The sequence below is a fragment of the Centrocercus urophasianus genome, unplaced genomic scaffold (assembly GCF_019232065.1).
Source record: "Centrocercus urophasianus isolate 14NV4802_14NV808 unplaced genomic scaffold, USGS_Curo_1.0 seq_13, whole genome shotgun sequence".
NCBI classification, from domain to species: Eukaryota; Metazoa; Chordata; class Aves; order Galliformes; family Phasianidae; genus Centrocercus; species Centrocercus urophasianus.
Genome location: NW_024884475.1, coordinates 22127292 through 22146675, shown reverse-complemented (window position 1 = coordinate 22146675; position 19384 = coordinate 22127292). Strand labels below are relative to the sequence as shown.

The window sequence follows — 19384 nt, the reverse complement described above, 5'->3', positions numbered from 1 at the left end:
AAGAATTGAATGAGTTGTATGAATGCTCACTGCAACAAGCAGTGTTAACATTTTACATGCAAAACTGGAAACTGATCTGTTGAATAATCTCTATGCAATGTGGAGATCATCTGAGTTAATGATACTCATCATTAACAGATAACTACTTTTTCGTCACTGATATTATAGTGTAGTACTGAACTTCTTGTTCTTTTCATGTTAGTGCTCATTTATTTGTTTTAGTGTCTTCCCTTTAAAACATTTGTTTGCCCCAGTACTTGGGGCACTTCAGGAGAAGTGAAAGAGGTTGTCAGTCACAGACCATAGTTCATTTCACTTTTCCATGAAGCAGTATAAGCTATTTGAGTGCACTCAATAATTCAGTTGTAGCTTTACAAGGCTTCTTGACTATGTTGTTTTCATATCTAATCACCAATGTGCTTTAAAATGAACATTACCTGTTATTGTAAGAAATACAAGTAAATTGAGTTCACAGTCAGAATAGATGTGGATTTTTTTGTCACGCAGTGCTCTAAATCTTGCATGTGTTTGTATGTGTACATTTACTTACTCACATTAAAATGTTTTTTTTTCTTTTTTTTTTAACAGGCTATGAGAAGACAGATGATGTTTCAGAGAAAACTTCTTTGGCTGATCAAGAAGAATTGAGAACTATATTCATTAATCAGCCCCAGTTAACCAAGTTCTGTAATAATCATGTCAGGTATCAAATTATATTTCTGTTAATACATACGAGCTTCATAAGGTTGCATACTGTTGAGCAAAATCAGAGAAAATATTCTGTTTATTCTATTTCCTTTAGATCACTAGTCTGACTCCAAAGGGAGGAATGAAGAGAAATGTCTAGAATAGTAAGACAGTTTCATATACAAAGCTGACCTTCAGAATTTTTAAATTCTGAGTAGGAAGGTTCTTGATGGAACTTCTGCAGCTTTTACGTATCTCTAGAGTATGGATTTATTCTTCTGGTTAGTTCAGTTTATCTTTTGCTTTTGAGCATATCACTGGATAGCTGGACAGAGGTAGATGTAGTGGAAGCTAAGTGGAAACTAAGATAATTACACTAGGATTAAATATATTTTGTTATTCCAACCCTCAGAATTTCACTTAATACAGATCAGCAGTTGTTTGTTTTGTTTTCTTTTAAAGGTAACCTTTCCACTTGATGAAGGATATTGTTTTTCTTTTAATGAATATAGGATCATAGAATGCTTTGAGTTGGAAGGGACCTTTAAAGATCATCTACTGCATCTCCCCTGCAATGATCAGAAACACCACAGCTAGATCAGGTTGCCAGGGGAGTGATTTGGCCTTGCCTTGGAAGTATCCAGGGATGGGGAATCAACTACATCTTTGATCAATCTGTTCCAGTGCCTCACCACCCTCAATGTAAAAGGTGTTTTCCTTGTATCCAGCCTAAATCTACCCTTCTTAAGCTTGAAAACATTTCCCCTTGTCCTCTCACCACAGACTCTGCTAAAGAGTCTGTTGCCTTCTTTCCTGCAGTACACCTTTAGTTTAGATATTGAAAGACCACATTGGAAAATTGTATATTATTGAAACTGTAGGAAAAATGTACATTATTGAATATTTTAGTTTTATTGACTTCTTAAACACTCCATTTAAATATTGTTAAGTAAGGTTTTATTAGTCTTCAGTATGCACTGAATCACAAAAATTCCTGCATGAAACAGATGCTCTGCAAGTCTTCAGTTTTGATGTAGCACCTTTCTCATTATGTTAGCTCAACTGATAATGCTTTCCCCAAGAATTTTTCTGCACATGAGTCCTGGTGCAGAATTGATCACCAAGTGTGCCATAGCTTGCTGGATAGGGTGTTGTTCTGGAATATAAGATCTGTAAGTCTAGGTTCTGTCCTAATTCCTCAGGGCAATCACTTCCCTGCTTCCTGCTCCTCTTTTTTTTTTTTTTTCCCTGGTATCCTGTAACCAAGTCACAGCAGAGGTGACAAGGAAACTTTTGCCTCAAAACTGAAGCACACAATGGCTTCTGTGGATGATGGGCACTTTCCTTGGGTGGCTGGTTTGTAGAAATCTTCAGGCTTCTCTTTTAAGCAAAAACTAATCTATTTGCTATCACAGAAATCACAGAAGGTTCTGTCGTATTTGAAAGCTTGTATAACTGAGAGAGAAGGAATATATTTGAATTTTTTTCATAGTGTAATAATAGTATATATTTTTTTCTTTTTGTCTTAGCACTGCAAAGTACAACATTATCACATTCCTGCCAAGGTTCCTTTATTCCCAGTTCAGAAGAGCTGCCAATGCTTTTTTTCTTTTTATTGCATTACTTCAGGTAAGAGCATCAGTAAGCTAGCAGGAGTAACAGGTACAGGGCAATAGAAGCAGGGTACAATGTGGTGCCCCTTTGATTTCATATTTTGCCTGAAAAATAATGTGCCATTAGTATGGGGGGTGTAGTCACGTGTGACTAGAAATGAAAGGGAAAAAATAACTGGAGAAGTGGTGGGTACTGTTGCCCTGTAGCTGACAGAAAGTTGTACATTAACTTTCTGCCAGATTTCCACAGTTGCTTTAAAATGTGATCTAGAGTAACATTGAAAATAGATGTGTATTCATCTTATTCCAAGAAACACAGTCTATATATAATAATATTGTGTTTTTAAATACACCATGTAGTGAAAGAAAAAATAAATGTCTAATAAATAACATTGACGGTTTTTGTAAACCTCTTATGATAAATTGAGGATGTATTCTAACTACACTGAGGCACTACTTACTACTCCACTTTTTTTGCAAAATCTCATTGTAGTCCTATGGGTGACATTGCCTGTTCTAAATGTATTAAAGCAGGAATACTCTTGTGGTAAATCATTGCTGCCACTAACAACTCTAGTCAATATAAAGATAATTACAGGTAGTTATGAATATGTATCACATAAGTAGCTGCATCCTCTCAGCATTTATTTTACATACACATTCACTTGCATCGTCTGTACCCTTATTTGCTTAGCAGAAACAGATTTCTTAGAGTTGTGTAGCTTTTCAATATTTGTTCATTAGTTTAGTAGTAAAATACCAAATAGCTTCTTCAAATTTAAAATAGCTTGGAGTTGTGCTCGCTCTGTTAGACTAAACTAAAAAAATTAATCATATTTTACGAATACGTATTTAAATTTAGTTTGAAACACAAAAGATGAAGGTGAACCTTCTGGAGACACTAAAACCTCTGAAAGTAACTACTGAATACTGTTCAATTTAAAATGTTTTGTTGTATCAGCTTTGTTTGATTCTAAGACAGTACCCCTCACTTGGAAATAATCAGTACCTTGTCTGAGTAACGAACTTAGTTGTCACCTCTATGTTTTCAAGAAAATTTGAAAGTTCTGCTTACTGTGTTAAAAAATGTTTTTAATCAGGAATTCAAGCCCAGTTTTTTTTTCTCTCTTTTTAATAGCAAATTCCAGATGTATCACCAACAGGCCGTTACACAACATTGGTCCCTCTCTTATTTATTTTAGCCGTAGCAGCAGTGAAGGAGATAATAGAGGATATTGTAAGTATTTAATAATCGTATTTTGTAAATAACGATCAAATATCTTGTAGATTATATTGCAAAGAACCTTTCTGAGTAATTTTCTGTTGAGCCATTCTTGGTTTCTGAATGCTCTTGAAAGCTTATAAAGCTGCTTATGTCGGAAGATGGAATCTTGTAGAATGTGGTGTTACAATTTGTGTGTTTAATATGTGCAAGAGTGACAATAACATGGGAAATCAGTGACTGTTTATTATATAGATTGATTATAGTCAAGAAATTCTCATTAATACAGTACAAGCATAATTAGGTAAAGTATGAGCTTTAGAGTAGAACTACTAAGTTCTACGGACTCCACAGAAACTACTCAGGCTCAGAGCATTCAGATTATTGCAGTTTTGTCAAAAATTCAGCTAATGGAATGTTGGAAGCTACTGAATTCATAGAAAGTTGAACTTATTTTAGAATAAAACAAGCTTGAAATAATTATTTGGGCAGGAAAAAATGTATTTTCTTCCGCATTAATCCTTTATTCTCACTACTTACACATTTGAGCTGGGTTTAAATTTTGTCTCTAAATGAGGTGCTAGACAATAACGTTTTCTATAAAACTGGAGATAACAGCAAAGGTTTTTGGGGTTTTTTTCACTACCTCCCTTCCCCGAAACAGAAAGTGGCTGGATTTGTGTTTTGCATTTATACTATTTGCTGCCCACTAAGCAGCTTCTCCTTACGCGTCTTTGTTGCTTTCCTTTTATATAAACAAAACCACTTTTAAAAAGCCATAAAATCAATTCATGCTCTTTCAGATATTTTTAACTGTTCTGCGGTTAATGCTTACAGACTTGCACCATCTGTCAGTGTCTAGGCAAATATAAAACTGAGGCTGCTGCTACTGTACAGAGTGTCCTTTTTAAAATTATCTCCCTCCTCTTTTATGTCATTTGTTTCTTTATGTCATTTGCTCTTTACAATTTGATGTGTTTAGTTTGGCATGAAGCAAAAGCCAGGGTACGGGTCCAGGGTTGTTTGTTTTTACACATATCAGTTTTTAAAATAAAAGGTATTGTTCCTAATTGCTACAGAATTCCTCAAAGGCAAGTCAAAACTTATTTTTCCTTCTATTAATTTTATATTGCCTCAGCATGTGGGTACTTCCTATATTGTTGCAGGAATATCTGACTGACAGTGACAATAGCACTTTTTTCCTTGGAAAGATCCATAGTAAAATATTTAGCATTTTTTCCATTTTTCTTTAGCTTTAGTTATATTTTAATTTCTTTACTCAGTGAAATAGTTATCTTTACCTGATATTAGAGCAGGTTTACTTGGCTTTTCAGTTTATTAAAATAATACTTTCAACTGAATAACCAAAAGCTTCCTTTCTGGAGTGTAATCACAAGAAGTAGATGATGTTAGCAAGAGGCATTATTCACAAACAGCATATGTTTTACATATATGCTTCAGAAGTACTATCAAAATTTGTGACAGGCAATGCAAGATTATTGTCTGTTTCTAATAATTTTTCACCCAGCATAGCTCAGAAAGCAATTGAAATTAAACTCACTTTTCGAGTTGCAGGGAAGGACAAAGTTGTGGAGTGTAAATACTCTTTGTGCAAGAAATTTGTTCAAATACTGATTGCTCAGATGAGAGACATTTTAATAGAATAGTATTAGCCTAGAGCTGGGAGTGACTTTACTGATGATCAAGACTATGCAAGTAATCCACAGTTCTGTTAAAAATGTTTTTAAGTCTGTTCATTTAATGGTTGAGTGCAAGCTGTAAAAAATGAGTGTTACACCTTATGTGTGAAAGTTTTATCGTGTCAACAGAAGTCTTTAATCAGTATGCTTTTTTGATTCAGAAAAGGCATAAAGCTGATAATGCGGTGAACAAGAAACAAACTCAAGGTAGGAAACTTTTTAAAGCTTATTGATTGTGGTTGTGTGTTGTTTGTTTTGAAGTTTTTTGCAAATGTTGATGATCCTAACTGCTGAATATACAGGGAAATGAGTTGGAAATTGCTTGTACAGTTGTTTTTTCTTAAACTTTGAATTTGAACTGTTGATATAACAACTTGCAGCCAGATTAGCCTTCCACCCAGCTCTGGGGCCCCCAGCATGAAAAATGGGCCTGTTAAATCAGGTCCACTGGAGGGCTGTGAGGGTATCAGAGGGTGCAGCACCTCTCCTGTAAAGACAGACTGAGGAAGCTGGGGTTGTTCAGCCTGGAGAACAGAAGACTCCAGGGAGACTTTTCAGTACATCAATGCGGGCTTATAGGAAAGATTTAGAGAGACTTTTTACAATGGCATGTAATGATAAGACCAGGAGTCATGATTTTGAAGTGAAAGAGGATAGATTTAGATTAGACAAAAGTAAGCAGTCTTTCAATATGAGGATGTTAAGACGCTGGAGTAAGATGCCTAGAGAAGTTATGGATGCCCCAACTCTGGAAGTAATCAGGGCCAAGTTGGTTGGAACTTGGGGCAGTCTGATCTAGTGGGGAGGTTACCTGCCCATGGCAGGGGCATTGGAGCTGGATGTTCTTTAAAGTCCCTTCCAATGCAAACTATTCTGTGATTCTGTGAAAATGTATGGAAAATGTATGAAACCACTGAGTTTATAGCTCAACAGGATGTGTCAAGAAACTGGACAGGGGCACAAATCGATTGGCTGACAGTGCTGGGAGTATAACTTTTGCCTATACTTTAAAGAAAAAGTGAGAGAGACAGAAACAAAGGAAAGCTTGATGATGAAAAAAAATCTGGATATCTACAGACATTCATAGCTTTCAAGATTACAGTCAACAATCAAGAGATTTTTGAGATTACAAACCAACAAATAATGAATCTTCAAGTGCTTTTCAAATTTTTCTCCCAAGTGTAGAGAGATTTAAATGAATAGAAGACTAATTTTTATTGCCTTTCTCACCTCTTTTGCTTGGTTAGCTATCGTTAGGCTCTTGGTGACTGTTCCTAAGATTTCTCAATATTCCATGTATACAAAAGAGCATCTTAGAATTTGAAAATGTAAGGATACACAAAATATTACAAGTGCTTAGGAACAAGTTAAGCTAATGCAGAGCTCATGTAAGCCTAATACTGATCTTAGTGTACTGTTAAAAAAATATGTAAGTGTATTGTCAAATGTGGTGTATTGTCAGAAGAATAATGAAGAAGTTAATTTAATCTGCAGTTTTGTTTTCATTTATTTGACAATTCTGTAAACTTGAAAAGTGATTATGTGTATAAATGCTATATATCCAGCTCCACCTTCAGTTGTCCTTCAAACAAAGAAAATTGTCAACATATTACTTGTGCATGTATGGATTTTCCTTCATCTATCTGCTCATAAAAGACTATATTTATCTCAGCCTTAAGAAATTAACTTTCTAAATTGTAATGGCTATTAAAAAAAAAAAAAAAAAAAAAAGCCTTTTACAGATGATTTTGATTTATTATGCTATATTAGGGATGACTTTATTTCCCCAAAATGTATGCATAAATACTGGGACACAGTCGTGCACACAGGTGTGGTGAAGCATGCATTTCTGCGCTGTGTTAAAGTGGTCTTCAGTAGGGCAGATGGAGCATGCTTTTGAAAGCTGTTTGTTAGAGACATTTGAAAAATGGGAGGTATGAATGTGAAATTTAGGCTGCAGAAGGCTTTACGAGGCAAGTAATCTATCACGTGAAAAACTCATAGCAGTACCATTTTTACCCTCCTTTGTAAGAAAAGGTATTTAAATGAATGTCAGTGCATGTTAATTGCGCTTGAAACCTTATTGGAGCAAGGTTGGGTAGAGTACTCTTGAGATTCAGGTCTCTCACTGTGTTACGATTCTGTTTCATCCATTTGTGAGCTGATTTTAACTAGCTAGAGCAGAAAACAAACCTAACAAGAAAAGCTGATGATTTCCTTCCACTTGGTAGCTTAAAATGTCTAATCAAGGGGTCTGGGAAGGCAGCATACATTAGGGGCACATAAAGCTATGCACTTTGCATGAGGTGAATGCAGAACAGGACCTTCCCTTTGCAATAGCAGTACTCTGTTAGTTCAGCTTGACTGCATGCGAAACAGCCTTGGGATCTATTTCAGCAGTCAAAGTGTTTCTGTAGCTAGTTTTTAAGAAGCTCTTAGCTATGTCTGGCAGCTTATTTACATTTCAAGTGAGCAGAACTTCACTGTTAGTTATGCTACTACTGAAACTTAGTCATTTAGATTGCTGCAAGGTGTGTGTGCTTCTTTTTTTTTTTTCCATCCCTTATCAGTTCTCTCATTCGTTTTACGCCATGGCTCCACAAACAATGCTGCTGACACAAGGGGATATATTTAGGTAGCTGAACTGTGTTAAATTCCTTACTACGTTATTACAGTCGGTCCTCACTGTGGATCTGTAGTTTTCCCGTTGAAGGGAAATGGTTTGTTGGATAAGATTTGGTGTAATGACCAGCCAATGGTGAGACAGTCATGAAAACAGCATGCTTAATATCTGTAATGGAGACTGCTCAATTTACCATTGGCCTGAATGTATCAGGATTAATAAATGTAGGGGGAGGAGTAAAAGGGCTAATCTCTTAATAAGGAGTTATTAAGCATGTTGGTTAATGGCTTACAGAAAGTGAGGTATTCAGGAGGGGTCAATCTGAACAGAACCACAAAGAAGACTTAGACATATAAACAATATGCATTCCTAGATTTTGATAAATTTTCTTAAGACGAAATTTCATAAGAATTGGATTTTTTAATCAGGTACTTAAATAAGCATCCTGGCAGTTTGAAAGCTGGGAGGCACATTGAAAGAGAGCAGTCTCCTGTAGCTGTCTTAGTATTAATACCTGTTTATAAACTCTATTTTAATTTACTTCTTGCAAGTCAGTCTTCAGTAGCTTTGTAATTAATGCCAATTAAAAAAAAAAAAAAAGACACCTTTATTATTCCCTGAAAACATAAGTTTGTTGATTAAATGGCAAATTAGCTCTTTCGTTTATTTGTTTCTTTTTGTATCACAGTAACAAATATTACTCAACTTTAAAGTACTAAAACTAGAGTAGAAGAATGTGCTTGCAATGTCAATTTGTTTCGTGACATGCCAATAGTCTGGACAGCTGGATCCTGATAAGCCTGCTAGTGACTTTTTTTGTAAGAATGTCATTATTTAAAATGAGAAAAAATATGTTACTGAATTGATATTTTCCCCATCGTGTTTTTTACTTTGAAATTTCTCATTCCAATTACTAACTTATTTAGAAAACCACGCATTATTGTGCAATCTGTATGTGATTGAGCAAACCCTGTAGAATTTTCTCACTCATTTTATAGTAAGTTTCTATGCATTGTATAATTTAGATGCTTGACTGAAAACAAGAAACAAGGTATGCTTTAAAATGTTCTGTAAATGTGCTCCATCTGAATGGCTTTTCATAAGGAAACTAACACAAACTTGTATACTGCAGTTAGAGTGTGCAAATGGAGAATTCTTCTTTTTTTCTTTTTTTCAGTACTACGAAATGGTGCATGGGAGATTGTCCACTGGGAAAAGGTGTGTATTTATATTTTCTTGGTGACTTGTAGAGCATCTAATACTTGCTTTATTTCTGCAAATCTGTATTATTGATAAGAATTAACCAGTATGTTGGGAAATGTATCATCTACTATATTTTATTTTAAATGCTTGTTGCATTTGTCTCTTAAAATGTACTTTTCAGTCAAGTCAGTTTTGATGGTGTGAGTCAGCCAAAACTACTATTAGATGACAGCCCTTAAGTTCAGTTAAAAATCACCTAATTCATATGGTTAACTAGGGAAATTTCACATATGGCAAAGCTGTGCAGTTCCTTATATTATTTGGAGTGCCAAGGAAGAAGCTTCCTTCTGGAAACTAATTACTTGTTATGTCTGCAGAATTACTTGGGCTTAAAGCATGAGAACCTTAATTAGAGGAGAGGACTACTAGAGGTAACTTTCAAGGAGTTAATGTTGTGCTGTCCATCTTATCTCTTACGTGTGTTGGTTTCCACACCTCTAAACTTGAGTAAAAATTCATCATCAATAATTTGGAGGCAAGATTCAGATTATAATTCTGATGAAATCTTTGCAGAAACCAGGTAAAGGGCTTTAGCATGATGCAACAGAAATATGACCCCAGGGAGGTTAATTAATCCTCAATTCAACTCCAGTGTTCTAATAAAATATTTATTACAGTAAGTAACAAAAGTAAAGAATGCATATCCAACCTCAGGATTAGGCCTATTAAAGAGATCTCCAAGGAATTCGAGGGCTTTAAGTATCTAATGCCTAAAGTGTTTTGAGTTCCTACCAGTGTTTCTAGGAAATTCAGCAAGGTAAATATTTACTGTGCTTAAAACAAAGGGATAACATATTTTGTTTGAGACCATTAACCAATTCCCAGTTTTCTTTCAGGTAGATGTTGGAGATATAGTTATAATAAAAGGCAAAGAGTATATACCTGCTGACACTGTACTGCTCTCATCAAGGTAGAGATGCCCACTGATGCTTATAGTGTAGAGGCTGGTTTCTCTACCCTGCATTTATTTATTTATTTATTTATTTATTTGTGATTGCTCCAAGGAAATAAGGAATAAACAAAAATGCCACCGCTCTTGAATGTAATCTTTTGTTCTTTTGGGATTTTGTCATTTCAGACAGTGTTTCATTAAATTTTGTCAATAACTGTTCTCAAACAATACTGGCATTTCATTTTACCCCTGAGGAAATAAACTGTGAAAAAATCACATACTAATTTAGAAGAGGCTGATTCTCTGCCTCTGGACATCAACTGCTGTATTTTACCTGGTTGATTTTTGGGTATGTAGATAACAAATTGCACCCTATAAATAAATTAAAATTGGTATATTGCAGACAACAGAAATGTGGTTTAATTGATATTTGATAGCTAAATTGGGGGGAAAACCGTGAACATAGTATGTAGCCTGTCAAACTGGCATTGTCTTTGAGCTGAGCATTCACTTAATTCTATAAAATGTATTTTTAATAATTTCAGCCCTGAAGGCAAGACTTCAAAGCATTTAATGCTGTAATTGTTTTTGTATGGACAGTCAGAGATTGTTTATCATCATTTCCTTGGACAGTCTTATTAAAGAAATCCACATCTTACTATGTGGAAGATGAACATTTTTCAACATCTATTTGATCAGGTCAATAGAGGATATATTCTAAGAATTTGTTTTGCTGTTTTTTTGTTTGTGAGCTTTAAATTAAGATTATTTAAACATGTTCAATTGCATTTTGATTAATTGCTGTATGATTACTATGCAATTACAGCCATCTTTTTTCTGGTGCAAGTGAAAGTATTACTGTAACACGTATGATTACAGGTTAGGCATAAGCCCTCTACAAGTCCACTGAAGTGAACAAATGTACTTATGCATACAATTAATAGGGTTAGGATGCTATGCATTTCAGTGACAGATTGTGATGCCTACTAGCATGTGTTTATGCCATTTTCCATTATATCTCAAAATTAAGTATAGTAGTTTTGAAAACATTTCTGATAAATTACCAAGTGTCAAAGAGTTGCTGGATAATTCTGTAAGTTCTCTTCTGTAAATTCTGCCTTTGTTCAATCTGAATGTTTATTGTAACTTCAGATGCTTTTCTATTCAGTATCTTCTGAATTAATAACATATTACTTCTGCACTTTGGGAAGCATTTGTAAGTTTTGTTGGTGCCACACCACCAAGATCTTTACATACGGCATACCATGCAGCAACAACGTTTTGGCCTGCTAATAGCTTCTTTCATGCAAACTCCAGTGTCTTGCAAAATACATTACATCTTCTCAGAGCACCTTATTTGTAGTCCTCCTGACTAAGCTCCTGAATTTGTCTCTTTTTCTAGATTTCTTCACTGTTTTGCCCTTTTTAATCTGGAGGACATTCATATTGCAGTGTTCTACAGCTGTTGTTTTACTCATAGAAGACTGCCATCTGACCGCAAATACTTCTTTCCAAGCCTTGTTCCTCAACAGCAATCTTGCATCATGTGTTAATATGTTGAAATAATAGTTAGCTGCCACTGAACTTGTCAGAACTTACCTCAGCTTCGCATCACTTTGCCCCCCTGTCAGAATACGCTATCTGTTCTATGACTGTTATTCACCTTGAATTTTCCTATTGGGTTTTCTTCTAGGATCAAACATGCAAAAGTGAATCCTGAGGTGAATCCTGATTGGTATTCTGGATCCAGTTCTGGTATTTTTTTACAGCTAAAACAACTTTCTTGAGTCACTAGGGGCCTGTTGCATCCCTCCTGTAGAGAGCCTTATGCCACTACATTACCTCTAATTCTGCTTGCACACCAGCATGTAGTCTCCTCCTATTCTTGTCTTCACGTGGTGACAATTTCCCAGGAAGGCTGTTTTAATAGTTTTGCTTTCCAGCTGTTTACTGATGGCCAATTACAATTGATGGCTTCAAAAGTGATGCAAGTCTACAGTCCTGATTTTATTTCAAACAAATGTTATTTCTTTTTTTTTCTTTTTTTTACAAGCACTGGTGGTTTCTGGAGAATTACAGTTTCCTAAAATAATTAATATCATGCTGTCTCTTACAGTGGAAATAACAGCCCTATGAGACTTAAAATCTGTTTTGTTCTTGCAAGTTATTTGGAAATTGAAGATTATAAAACAAAAACAGAAAACACAAAGTCATTTTTAGCATGTTCTTTTCGCTCAGCTTCTCAGATATGTTGCTGGATAATCTTTTGTTGTGGTTTGGTTTAGTTTTGCTTTTAAACAGTTAATGGAGTGGTTAGAATCTTTTGTCAGTTGAGATTCTATGCTTTCTGTTTAGTGCCAGTGTTCTCTGCAGCCTAAAATTGGTGCCTTAAAGTGAAATGATCCACTTGAATAGAGATGGAAATATTTTAATTCTTTTATTTCTGACCTGATGAAAATAGATTTTGAAAAAAATGTCATCAGACATTTTAATTAACATATATTGTTTGTATAATAATTTCAAACTCTGTCTTTTTGTCTTTGTCCATTTGTTTTCTTTTTTGTTTTGTTTTTTTCCCCTATTACTTATGTTTCTGTTCTAATCATTTTCAAACTGGGATGTGTAGGTGGCAGTAGGGGAAGTAGTGAAAGTGACCAATGGGGAACATCTCCCAGCTGATCTCATCAGTCTGTCGTCAAGGTTAGAATAAACCAGTTGCACAGGATATGTGTATGTGGGTCCTCATATACCAACTATAAAGAATGCTTTATGTGTTGATAGTGTTTGCTTTGCCATTCATCTTTCTTAAGCAAAAACCCATGCATTTATAAAATTAGAAAAGGTACAGTTGATGTAAGTGCAGATCCTTTAAAGTGTAAATAGATGATAATACTCCAACAAGCAAGAACTTGTTCCAGACCTTCTTTTTAAGATTTTGCACTATCCTCATGAAATCTTATTAGAAAAGTTGTCATTAAATAAACACAGAATAAAACACCAAGTCATACTTTCAGTGAAGAATATGGGTTATTATTGGTAGGACTGGTAGAGGACCCTCTGCACAAATTTGAATGTCGCGCATTCTCTGCTGCATGCAGTGGCAAAAGCAGCACTGTTCTTGTGTATGTGACAAAATGCATGTTTCCTAGACATGTTAGCTTTATGCTATTGTCTGCACTGTTACTGAACCTTTTTTTTTTTTTTTTTTTTTCCACTAAATCAATGGGCCTGCCTTGATCCAGCTGTAATTCATTTACTTTGGAGGTCACTGCTTATCTGCTAAAGTAATTACAACTAAGCATGTGTTTTACTGGAAATGTCTTTGCTGCCCTAGCCTTTCTTAAAAGTGCTTCACAAAAATATTGTTTGGGTGTTGTTTTTTTTGGTTTTTTTTTTTTTTTTTTTTTACTATTAACTAATTAGAATGCTAGGATTGTAGTAGCGTTTTACACAGGTGATTTGAGCCAAACAATCTAGACAGAAGTTATTTACATTTTTAGAAAAGTTTGCTAAGAAGAAAATACTCTCCTGACAAGATTTTATGACAATAATTTAGTACATTTTAATGTTTTTGCTTCACAAAGATATGCTACAGTGACCTCTGTAGTTTTAGAATGATAGCAGAATAAAGTTGTGACTTACCAGTAGCTATAATTGTATAATTCAAAAAATCAAAAAAAGCTCTTGACTCTTGAATTCCGTGCTAGAAAGAAGGAGAAACATTAGCTTCAAAGTGGTATAGAGAGTAAGTGTTAATTCTTCTAAGTTGTAAGGGGTTTTTTTTTGTTGTTTGTTTGTTTTGTTGTTGTTTGTTTTATGGCTCTACTGGTCCTTTACAGGATCTTAATTTATCACAGATATAAATAGTAAGTGCTCTGTCCTCATAAGCAGAAGATGGAAGCTGAGTGGAGTTATTCAGAAATCTTGACCTGTTTTACCTCTTGTTCTGTTTGCAGAAAAGTCATTTTATCCTTCTTTCTGTTTGCCTTATTGACACCTCCATAATGGTTGTGTATTATTCAAATCTAGAGGTGTTGTACAGGATACAAAATCACTGCTTATGTTTTAAACATAAAAAATTGTATTGAAAAAAGTGTAAAACATAAGCCGTGGATCAGTGTATCTCAAAGAGATAAAATATGAAAGCTGTGATTTTTCTGGATAGACCTTAAAAAAAAATTGGCATTTTTAAAAAATGTTTTAAAATTGCATTAAGAGTTTATAATATGGACGTAAATGGAAGAGAACACTTTGGAAAAATCTTTCATCTTTAAATTACCACTGCCTGTGTCAGAAAGCAGTACAATTATACTGTGTTTGTGCCTACGTGTAATTTCTTGTAAAAACTTAATAATAAAATTATACTGCGTTTTTAGCAGAGTTTCATCTGAGAAGGTAACTTCTGGCAAACTTTTCTGACAATGTGAAGTACTGTTGGTAATTTCACAGATTTAACTGCGTTTTATTTTAGTTCTCAAAATTTGATAAGGAAAGGAAAAAAAGAAAAAAAGCTGATTGGCTAAGCAGATATTAGAAAATTAAAGGAAATTCATGGATTTTGACATTGCAATTATAAAATTAAGGATTTTTTTTTTCTCAATAGTGAACCACAAGCTATGTGCTACATTGAAACATCTAACTTAGATGGTGAGACAAACTTAAAAATTCGACAGGTAGGAATTTCATTTTTGAGAATATTTCGAATGTTATTTTTAGTCTATTATTGCTTATAAAACATTTTAGGTGCTCCTTTTAGAAGGCTGTGAAATTTTAATATTTTGAATAAAAAGCCATGGGTTATGCTATCTCATTAATGTTTTTGTTCCCTTCATTAAATGGAGGGAATAAATGTTTAAACCTTTAGCTATTTCTTGCACTTCAGGGGGTTTCCTGTGAGTGAGTGAACAAGTGGATGGATTTGTTGTTCAGGTATGTTTATTTTTAGAGGATAACGGAGACAAAAGCACTGCAGAAAGATGCTGCTAGTGCTGTATTGTCCTTGAGGGGCAGATAGGGAATGGCAGTTTTTAACTGAGTGTGCAGTGTTTTGCACGGACGTTATTGCTGAATTACATGATTATCTATGAGCCTGTCTTCATCATGATATTTTACAATACCAGGGTACTTTTACTCACTGTAAAATGTAGTGGTCCTGTTTTATTCCCACAGGAATACTGGTTTTTCATGTCTTGCACTGTCAGATTTGAAATATGCAGAATGGTAAATTGGAAAGTAATTTTAAATGTGGTAACAAACTTTTTTTTACAGGGTTTGCCCCTAACATCAGATATAAAAGACATAGAAAGCTTGATGAGACTTTCAGGCAGAATTGAATGTGAGAGCCCAAACCGACATCTGTATGACTTTGTTGGAAACATCAGACTGGATGGGCATGGGTATGTAAATCCAAGGAGAAAGATCTTGGTAGCTTCAATAAGTATATAAGTACAGTAGTAAATAAGTACATACTGTTAAACTACTCCAAATACAATTAGTAAGGTCTTCATTCTATAGTCCAGAGAGGTAAAAATATACATATAAAAAAAAAAAAAATTCTGATATGTTCTTTATTACTCTTTATTCTTCAGAAAATTGCAGTTGTAAAATCTTCTGATGTCTGCAGATTGAGTTTTAATACTAGCTGATCTTCAGAAATCAATAGCTATTAATAATAGAAGGGTGTATGAACCAAATTCTAAAATTTTGGGGATTTGTAGCTGTTATGTAACTCATTTTTGTAATGATCTCTTTCCTTATCTATTAATTATGTATTATAGAATCTGTACATAAGAAATTTCTTTTATGATTTTGTTGTTGTTTTTGCAGGATTTTTTGTTTCTTCTTTTATTATCTTGTTGTTTGTTTGTTATTGTTAGAGGAACTGAATCCATTACTATGTACTTCAAATTCTCTTAATTAAGTAGCCTAAAGACATTTAATACTTTAGCTCACTGAAAGTGTTTCTTTAAAAATGGACAGCCTCAGTGCAATTACAGCATATGTGCTTATAAAGCTACTTAAATTCTTAGTAATTTTAAGTGTTTACACAATAGGTATTTGGAGTCTTCGTAGTTTCAAAGCTAAATTGATATATTAGGAGTTTAAAATTTATTATTAGATTGAGAATTGTTTAGTGCTTCATTCCTGAAGATTTACATTGTATTTTTTTTTTTATTTGTTAGGATTTTATTTCTCCATATGCATTGTTATCCATGTTTGTGTTTCTAGACTGATAATATATACTACTAACTAATTCTTAAATACCTTTTTTATATTCCATTTTTATTTACTGATTTCTTACAGATGCATTCCGGGAGTTTTCAGTCGCAAGAGTGTGGATCTATTATAATTCCACTGTACTTGTCGTTAAGAAGAGAAAAACATTTACCTGTAATTCTTCTCTGCAGGTAATAGTTATACTAGATCCACACATCCTTCCTTCCTCCCTGGCTAGGGAGAAAACACTTTTCTGCTTAACTGAATTATTTAATTTTAAAATTTGAGTAAAAAAGAAATATTAAATGTGGTGATGGCTGGTGTGCCTCGAGAATGTGTAGGAGCATGCCATCTGCTGGTCAAGCAAATTGTCATTTGAGAAATTCAGTCTGGGAACATTTACATATATTTGGTGTTCAGTAGGATAGTTCCAAAAGTGTGGTTCTAATATAATATTTACCTTCAGTGAAAAAGAATTGCAGGTAAGTAACTTTTTTTGGATCCTGACCTAATTTCCAACCAGAAAAAATCAAAGATGAGTTCTCTTTCTGCCCATATTATCTGTAACACAGATTAATCTAACTAGCATTCATCTAGTTGTTTAAGATCCCACAGTTAGATTTTTCACTGTATCCACTATCTTGACGTTTTTGGAAAAGCAAAGAAAAAGGAGTAATGGACACTTCTCCCTTTTATTTCTTCTTTCCTTTTATAAACTCACTGGAGTACAAGAATGCTGTGATCCGTAAATGTTGTATCTGGGTGGTCTTTTCAGTCTTTTCCTCTTCATTTCCTGGGAGAGCAGCTGTAAAAAAGGCAGTGGTTCTTTTTTGGATTTTTAATATTCAAGAAAGTAGACCTCCATTACAACTAATCTTTTTGCTAGATCTGTAGATTCTTTTAAAGTCAAAAATATTTTCATTGTATCCTCAGTTTTTGAGTGTTAACTCTGTATGTGAAAGGTGCAGCTCTTTTTTAATGCACATAAATGTATATGATTTTTAGGAGTTGAAGACTATTAGCTGGAGAAAGGAGAAAAGTTCTTTAGCCTGGATAAATTTGAAGTTATGATAAATACCTCAGAGGAAAATAGATTGGCAATTTACAGTGGTAGACATTTACTGTCCAGACCTGAAGTAAACATTTTCCTGAAGACCATCTTGAGGAAATTGTGAATAAACGCTTGATAAAAAGAAAATCACCTTGCTATGTAAGGTTTCAAACATGTCCTTGAAATTAATATGCCAGTGACAGCCTTAGCTGGGTAGTATGCTGAAGGGATATTTCCTCATTAAGAACATTCTTCACTGAATATGAGCAACATATATTGCTAGAAACCATTAGTCGTGCAGTATACAATAGGAATCAAGAGCTGGGGCAATTTTGAGAAGGTTGAGGCCAAGAGACTTGAGTTCTCTGTCCAGTGATAGCACTGTTACAGAATGGGGTACGGTCATAGTGTTGAAAGTAGCATGACACGTGGCAGATGGGGGCTTTTCTGTCTGTCCTCTGTTGTTCTGTTGTTTGTCTTCATCTGTGCAGCAGTAGTGCTGGAGCACACTCCCACAGGCTGCAAACACCATTCTGTTTTAATAGTCTTCCTAGTAACAGGCCCTTGAGGATAAAATCCTGTTCCAGATTGGAGGGGTATCCATAGACTTTTGAGAACTGTTTGATGGATGGGAAGGGGGGGGGGAAATGGCTACTGCAGTAAAAGGGACTTCACTGCATACTCATCAGAGTTTTTAAGAGGGGAAATAAGCAGGAGGGTTAAGAAGTTGCAGGAGTCTTAGAACTCAACCTGATACTTTAAGGAGTACAAGTAGGAGTACAAAGTTTTTACTATTGCCGTACTAGAGTTTCATTTCCTCTTCATGTTAGTAGAAGGGACAGAAAGTCTTGGCATTCCAGATAAGGTCTACAATTTTAAAAGTTTCCAGTTTATCTGGGATAACGTGGGCATATTATCAAAAAGGCTATTACTTTCATCTTTTATAGGTGAAATTCTTGAAAAATCTGGTTACTCTTGAAATGACAATTCATTTCATAACTTTTATATGCTTTAGAGAAAGGAATGCATTTTAAAAAAAGGAAATAATATTTGATGATAAAATGAGTCCTTCTTAATGATTATTGGCTACTTCAGAGCCCTTCAGTTCCTTTCATACTTGAAAGGAAAATAATTTTCTTCTTATTTTACCACAAAATGAAAATGTTACAATTCATGTGAATTTCAATATGTTGTATATTTTTAAGTTCTTTTTTGTTTTTTGGTAGTATCCTAGGCTGTAAGTCATGACGATGTAGTGTTTGTTATTTGCCTGTTTTGTATGGAAAAATACTTAAACATTTTTTTCAGAACAGATTTTTTTTTTTTTCCTAGTTTCTGAGTGAACTTACTCCAAAAAAACTCTACTACAAAAAAATTGCTACTGTTACTTTTAGGGGAGGAAGAATGTGTTGTTTCTTTTTTACTTGCAGTCTTTTCACTTTAAAAGCTTGTTTATGAGAGGATAGAAGGGGAAATGAGGGTTTAGAAGAAATTAATACATGAAACTTTCTGAAACTGCCAGAAATATTACTAAATATGATGGCTTGGTCAAGCTGTTTATAGCTTACATATCAGAGGGTATAACTGCTATGCACAAGCAACTTATATGTTGTCCTAACATGTTGATTTTCAACAGCTGTGGAGATGATAGATTTAAGTGAGAATGGCAAGCACTAAGGCACTATTGGCAAATCTGATAGCTATTATTTAAATAGACATAAATGCAAAACCAGGAAATTAACTGTATGAGGAGCACAGATAATTATCTAAAATTTTTTATTTTATGAAAAAGGATACTAATGTACGGTATATTGACTAAGTCAGTTGTCTAAATTAGACAGTTGAACATTTCCAGCATTTTATGCATTCCTCATACAGCTGGAAGAAAAGATTAAGCTGTGAGTTCAGAGAAGACTATTTGATTTGAGAAGTGCTTTGGAAAAATCAATTTTGTAGGAGCTGTCATGTTTCAGTGTACAATTAGACAAAACTTTGTAATCTGAAAGGAAAATTAACATTTCTTGGTTTCATCATGTTTACTATGCAGTACCGTATCTTTAATGTTAGTAATCAAAATTAAGTGATAAGTAGTACTGTTGTAAAGTTAAATATTTGGG

General features: G+C 34.3%; 1 protein-coding gene across 3 annotated transcripts in view; it reads left to right on the top strand.

The window, feature by feature from the left end:
• Positions 1-19384, top strand: part of ATP8A1 (ATPase phospholipid transporting 8A1) — a 95558-nt gene that overhangs the window by 10206 nt on the left and 65968 nt on the right. The window contains exons 2-9 of one of the 3 annotated variants that reach the window (XM_042812172.1): positions 589-703; positions 2217-2316; positions 3439-3537; positions 5384-5429; positions 9023-9063; positions 12627-12700; positions 14604-14673; positions 15269-15396. In XM_042812172.1, coding sequence (XP_042668106.1) covers positions 589-703; positions 2217-2316; positions 3439-3537; positions 5384-5429; positions 9023-9063; positions 12627-12700; positions 14604-14673; positions 15269-15396 — 673 coding nt within the window. Of the gene's footprint in view, positions 1-588; positions 704-2216; positions 2317-3438; positions 3538-5383; positions 5430-9022; positions 9064-9944; positions 10019-12626; positions 12701-14603; positions 14674-15268; positions 15397-19384 lie in introns of those variants that run through there. The other 2 variants (XM_042812171.1, XM_042812173.1) reach the window with 2 other exon arrangements.